We start from the raw sequence: 6,763 nt of genomic DNA on the forward strand, positions 1-6,763 counted from the left end.
GATGGCCCAGCCTGTGTCCCATGCGGCCCGGAGGCGTCCCTGTCAGTGTGGCTTTCTGGAAGAGTCGTAGGTCACGCCACGCAAGGCTCTTGTATGTGCGTGTCAGGGAGCTCGGCGGCTCCCGTGAACATTTCAGCATGCTGGATTTGCTGTGGGACTGGGCTTTCGGAGGGGCTTGTGGAGCTCCTTGCAGTGGGGAGGTTTGGGGGTGGCCCTTCTGACGGCCCCGGTGTCGCTGGCCCGGTCTGGAGCGCCCGGGGCCGGCTGCAGTGTGTAGGCGTCGCGCCGTGGCTCGGCCCCTCTGTATCTACTCTGTTCTCATCCCGCGCCCGCAAACTGGGGTCTCTGGTAAGGCGACAGAACCGGCCTTTCACTGCGCTTCCAGCTCGCTTCTCCTCGTGTTGCCGTGAAGTAGGAAAGACCCCGTAGCAAAATGGAGCAATGGCCTCCCCCACACACACCCTTCACAGCCTAATTCTCCAGACCAGGCACCGAGCCTGCAATGAGACTGCAGTCCAGGGCGTGTGAGCTCCAGTGGGGCGCAGGAGGCCGCAGCAAGGCCGTGGCGTGGCGGGACGGTGACGCTGGCACTCATCCCTGGCGGGACAGCACCTGCTGTCCATCGAGCACTTGCTGGCTCGTGTCATCATTAACCCCAGAACAGGCGCATCCTGGTGCCCACAGTAGATCAGCTCGTAGGTTCAGGGTTGCATCACTGTAAGTCAGGTGCAGGTGTACCCCGCCATGTCCCCTGTCGTTGACCTAAGAGAAAGCTCTTTGAGGCCAGAGCCGTGGGTCCCACTTGGTGTCCACATTGCTGTCCAGCACATGCCTGGACACTGACCAGCAGCTTCCAGAGGGTACGTGACATGTTAGCATGAGCGAGCATGTGGGTGCCACCCTTGTCCCCAACAGCGGTCACTTGACCGCTCCCAGCCTTGCCTGGCCACCTGCAGAAGGCAACGGTGAGTCCTGAAAGTGCCCTGGCCGGGGGAGCCCCGCTGGGCTGCCAGCACCGAGGGAGCGTGACCAGCGTTCGTGGGAGGTGAAGCTCGTGTTTGCATAGTGCATGACGCCTGGTTTTGATGTCTCCCGTTTCTCAGGAATCTGAAGCTTTATTCCTCAAAGCAATTAAAGCCCATCCAAACGCGGCAAGTTACCACGGTAATTTGGGTAAGGAAGCTTCTCCATTTGAAACATACTCGAATTCTATGTCACCTTAGTGAAATGGGCACATTTCTGTAACATCCGTATTGGAGGGAATAGTCTTCCTATGTAGTCCTTTATGGTCTAGTTACATGTGCATATACAACACACATACACTCAGCCCCTTCTCTCCAGCTCGCAACAAACATCTGTTATTTCCCCAAGTGGTGGGGGGAGTCTTTGTTTTTGCGTGGCAGGGTGCCACGTGTCTAGAGCCCCATCCTCCGTGGGCCTTCCTGGAAGTTTCCCGCACACTGAGCAGCTCACGGTCCTCCTGTTCTTGTTTATGGAGTCGTGTTGCTGTGGGGACCTGTGTCGTGCCTGCGGACGGGTAATTGGGGTGGCAGAGGATGGGGTGGGGTCAGCGTGAAGGCTGCAGTACAGTGTTACTTTAAACAGTGATGCGGCCTGGGCTGTGCAGAGGCCCTGGGTGTTTCTGTGCGCTCCTGGGGCCTACGGCAGGTTCTCCAGAGGGCTTCCCACTGAAATGCATCTCTTGCTGTTTCAGCTGTGCTGTATCATCGATGGGGACATCTAGATTTAGCAAAAAAACACTATGAAATTTCGCTGCAGCTGGACCCCACTGCATCAGGAACGAAAGAGAATTACAGTCTTCTGAGAAGAAAGCTCGAACAAATGCAAAAGAAAGATGTCTGATCCTGTCTCCTTCGTTTTTAATTTGCGTGTGTGTGCATGAAGCAGGTCATTAACATTGTGTGGTTGCATTTAACCACTTAAAAGTCTTACATGTCATATGTTTGATTGTTTTGTCCTATAAAAACAAAGACATGCAAAAAGATTACACCACCAGCAATATTCTCTTGAATGCGTGATGTGGTTTTTGCATTGAAATTGTATTTTTTCAGACAACTCAAAATGTAAATCCTAAAATTCCAAGATTGAATCTTTTTTAATTAAATGAAAAAAGAAAAAAATCATTGCGAGCCACTTACAGGAGAATTAAACTTGCATTTGGGATGTGAGCTGTACTGTAGATGATGAACAAGGTGTCGGTTATGAGCAAGAAACGCAGACCTGATCTCTGCAATTTATATATATATTGAATGTGTCTGTATATTCGGATTTTTATTTAATGACAGTAAATTAAGAATTTTTAAATCTTTTTTTAAAAATATATACTATGAACTTCATTTGCAAGCAAATGAGGCATTTATATTTATTTGTAGTTTTGCTTTGAACAGAGCAAACCATTGAATGAAGAATGGACATTTTAGCATCTGGAGTAGCTTGGTGCTTCCCCCGGGAAAATCCTCTCCTGCCATGTGTTCTGGTTCTCGCACTTGGGCAGCTTCACAGCAGATGAATTACATGGCGGGCCGCCTGCCTGTCACTGTGATGGCAAACTCGCGCCCTGCCGTGGGCAAAGCAGGCAGCCTGAGTCTCTGTGTTATATTCGGTGTTCAGAGAGCTACACGTCTATGTAAGTTGTTTTTCTGTGTGTTTCGTCCTAAGCAATTTTCCATTTGGCCTTTCTGAGGAAAGACCAAAGGAAATGAAGTGGCAAATTTTCTCTCCAGAAAAGCTGCTTTTGGGGAGTTTATGATATTTTTGAAAATTAAATTATTTCCTGTTTGATCAGAATAATCATGTTTACTTATTTTGGTTTATTTTATCAATGATGTTACCCTAATGATTTCTGCACTCTGTAATTTCTTATGCAGTAAAAATTAATCCAAGCTGGTATACAGGTCTCTCATTGCCTTCTTCATAGCTGCTTTTCAGGTTGGAGGATTTCTTTCATCTTCTCCAGCGTGCGGCCTCTCTCCGGCTGTAGGGCCCATTGAACAGGCGTGCCTTGTGGAGAGAGACGGCGAAGAGTTCCCCATCCTTGGATTCTCTCTGCTGAGGTCAGGGAGGGCACAGGTCTGCATGGACTGTAGGCCAGCAATTCTGACTCGTATTCAGAAAACCAGAAACAACAGATGCTGGGGAGGATGTGGGGACAGGAGTCTCTCCTGCTGCTGGTGGGAGCCAGCCTGGCCCAGCCGCTGGGGAGCCCCTCAGAACGCTGAAGATGGGTCTGCCACCTGACCAGGGAGTTCCACTGCCAGGGACCTACCCAGAGGACACAGAAGACGCTAATGCAAAAGAACCTGCACTCCTGTGTTCACTGTAGCGCTATTTACAATAACTGAGATATGAAAACAACCTAAAAGCCTCAAAACAGATGAGTGGGTCAAGCAGGTGTGGCGTATGTTAGCCCTGGGATACTCGGCGTCAAAAAAGATAAACTCGAGTAAGAAGGAAAAGGATAAATATTGGTAGTTTCACTTACGTGTGGAATACAGAGAACATGAAGAAAAGGTCAAGAAAAAGACAAAACTTGCAAGCTGACCACAGATCCAGGGCATCCAGCCGGAAAGAGGGCGGGGCTCACGTGGGAGGGATGGTGGTGGCCGAGACGTGGCCGCACCCGCGGGAAGACATCAAATACTGTCCAGAGATGAACGGCGATGTAAGCACACAGAGCAGTTTTAGAACGAAATAAAATAAAATACAAATAAACCAACAGTCTAACTTACTGTGGCTGAGACCAGCGCCAGGTTCCAGCCTCCCGAGTGGGGCCAGCAGGTCAGTAGCCGCCTGGACTCGGGAGGCGCTGTCTGCTGGACGTCCTGCTCTCCTGGCGGGTAATGGATGCGCGGGGTGTGGGTGATGTCTGTAAAGCATATTCCTCTCTAACACAGTACTTGTCTTTTGAGAGCTTTTTAAAAAGTATTTATTGTAAAAGCCTCTTCAGGATTCTTTTTTTCTTCTCCTGGCACTAACCTTTCATGTCCACGCCAGCTGGGCATTTGGGGCTGCCAGGAGAGTGAACCCCAGCCCTCCACACCATCTTGGGATTTCGCCGTAGCTGGCTTCTCTCCAGAAAAACTGTCACCAGTTTGAGTGCCATTTACGGCGGCCTTCTAGCTCTGCAGACGGGGAGTGAGCTGGCCGTCCGCTTTCTCCTGTGTCCACTTCAGCAGGTGCCTCTTCATTTCTTGGGTTTCCTTCCTAGCAGACTGCTGAGGAAAGTGCCCTCAGGGGCTCCCTTATCCGGTCTCTTTTATTTCCATGTTTCGGTTGCAAATCACAGTAAGGTGGGGAGTGTCAAGGCGGACTTGGGGCAAGCTACCAGTTTGGGGAAGCGGGGTCAAGTCATCATCCTTCCCCTCGAGAATAAGCATCGTGAACCCCAGAAGCTGGTCCGGGGCCTCACACCGTGTGCTGAACATCACTGCTGCTCCAGTCCCTGCTGGAACACGATCCTGCAGACCTCAGCCGAGGCTTGACCTTCTTGAGAACCCCTGGGGCTCTGATTCTGTCACACCCCTTAAGCATTTTACTTTGATTTCAAACTACTGACTTAAAATACACAGAAGAGAGGATCAGCCCCACAGCAAATGGGGGAAACCCAAGTTACCAGTTTGCTGCCTTGTTTTGCCCACCAGAGAGATGATGGGGAGACAACAGGTTGGGGGGTGCTCCAGAGCAATGCTGAGTGGAAAAGGGGAGGCAGCACTTTCCCACGGTTGGCTGAGCGGCGAGCGCTGTGCAGGCAATGTGGTCTTGCCTCCACGGATGACCACGTGGAAACGGGCTGTGTAGGTATCCTTAGCTGAGGCTCTCGGCATGAGGTCCTGGATGTGAGGTGACCCTCTGTCCGGGAACAGCGTCAGATACAGAGACAAGACAAGCCCAAGGACAGGCCGGTGTGTGTGGTCGCCACCAAGGAACTCGGACCGCTGGCCTCTGACCCGGGAGCGTGGCTCTGCCCACCTTTTGCAATCGGAAGCCGGCCTCCGCCGCCTGTGGGCTCCGGTTCAGGCCTGGCAGCTCAGGACACCAGCTCAGCCATGGCTGGGGCTCTCAGCGGGACGCCACCCTTTCTCACAGAAGTACTAGCAAGGTTAAAGGAGAAAAGGCAGAGCATACCCTAGAGCGGTGATCGGCACACACTGCCACTCAGAAGATAATCAGAGAAGGGCGACCACACTTACCTTGAGGCTCTTATCTGGTAATTAAATAAAACAACCTCAGATTTACATTTTATTGCTGCTGTTCTGCGTTCTGGACTGGGGAACTGGACTCCACAGAGGTTATGCCGTTTTTTAAAACAGCCCGGGACAGCCTGCGTTTGTTTCTGATTTTATTTTTAAACATCTGACATTTTGCCAAGGGCCAAGAAAGTGTTCTACTTCCTACTAGGTGGTAAGTGTTTCAGAAACATTTCCCAGTAGATTCAAACTGCACTTTTATTCATCTTCTAAAAACAGTTTTGTCTCGGCCGTTGCATTCATTTTGATGCCTACACTTGAGATTTGCCTTGTGAAAAAGCAAAACTGCTCACTTCTGGAACTTTCTGATAAAGTATGTGGATGATGGCTCTTACAGCCTAGTCTTAAGAATAGCAGCTATCAGCAAACGTGGGGTGGAAACTGGACCAGAAGTGTGAACTCTATCCCAGGGACAATGCTACCCCCGTGGCAGGTTTTTGTAAAAAAGCTTCCAGAATTCTATGAGATACAAACTTCCAGTTCTGCCATGAGCTACCAGGAGCCTGGGCTGAGTCACTTAATGACTACCTGTCTGTTGCTTCTAATGAAAATAACGCTGGCTGTGATGGTGGCTGTTTGTTCATTTCTCCTTTATGAGGTGACAGGGTTGGACTAAGCCAGTGATCTTCAACATCTTCAGATGCTTAATCCCTTTTTTATGATTAAGATTTTTTATGACTAAATCTTACACAGGTATTGACTATAAAAAAAAAAAAGCTGTGCAGGCTGATACACATCCTCTTTAAAAAAAAAAGTTTTATTTATGCATACAGAGCTGGGGTACAGAGAGGATTCACCAGAGACAGTGGGGAGCAGAACAGGCTGACTGACAAAGTACACTGCTGAGGGGAGCAGCAGGCGGGTCAGGAGAGGTCTGCGGCGCCATGTGGGTCACCCCTGGGGCTGCCGCGCCATGTGGGTCACCTCTGGAGTGGGGATCGAACTCATGCTGAAGTGTATTTAGCTTCTCGGTGCTGTGCTGCGCCACCAGGGAGGGCCCTGATACACATCCTCTTTCAGAATCTTCTGTGAAATGTTTGAAATCCCGACTCCCGTGAAAGTAAAATGTTTTGAAGGGTCTAGTCCCGATGTCGTGTCACGAGGTATAAAGTGCCTCCGACTTGTCACAGACAGCTCTGCTGCTGGTCCTGAGACTGAGTGTTCAGGACCCACCGCACATTCAGTCCTTCCCTCTTTGACGGCTCCCCGAATCAAGCTACATTTCATTTGAGATGTGTACATTTCTAGACACTAGCAAGGCGTTATTTCCTTTAAAAAGTTGCTGCTGGGATGCCAAGACCCAACAACCTGATCCCAGCCTTCAAGAGAGGAGCAGCAGGTCAGAGGATTCCAGGCTGCACAGGCCCCAATACAATCATCTGCCGCGTGGCAGGTCACGTGACTTGTTCTGGCAGTGCTGTCATTCTGTTCACGATTAGGGATTTATTCCCCCAAATGAATGAAATCCTCCATATGTATTTTATTCCAATCTTTGC

The 6,763-nt window shown here is 50.1% G+C and overlaps 1 protein-coding gene across 3 annotated transcripts in view; it reads left to right on the plus strand.

Moving 5' to 3' along the window:
- Nucleotides 1–3,755, plus strand: part of TMTC4 (transmembrane and tetratricopeptide repeat containing 4) — a 40,707-nt gene extending 36,952 nt beyond the window's left edge. Inside the window, exons 16-18 of one of the 3 annotated variants that reach the window (XR_001145340.1) lie at nucleotides 1,104–1,173; nucleotides 1,715–2,647; nucleotides 2,939–3,755. Coding sequence is in view for 2 of the 3 variants with exons in the window: in XM_012723323.1 (XP_012578777.1) it covers nucleotides 1,104–1,173; nucleotides 1,715–1,863 (219 nt within the window). In the remaining variant the exon portion in view is untranslated. Of the gene's footprint in view, nucleotides 1–1,103; nucleotides 1,174–1,714; nucleotides 2,909–2,938 lie in introns of those variants that run through there. The other 2 variants (XM_012723323.1, XM_004680053.2) reach the window with 2 other exon arrangements.
- Nucleotides 3,756–6,763: the final 3,008 nt, after the last annotated feature.

The sequence above is a fragment of the Condylura cristata genome, unplaced genomic scaffold (genome assembly GCF_000260355.1).
Source record: "Condylura cristata isolate star-nosed mole 26May11 unplaced genomic scaffold, ConCri1.0 scaffold00010, whole genome shotgun sequence".
Lineage (NCBI taxonomy): Eukaryota > Metazoa > Chordata > Mammalia > Eulipotyphla > Talpidae > Condylura > Condylura cristata.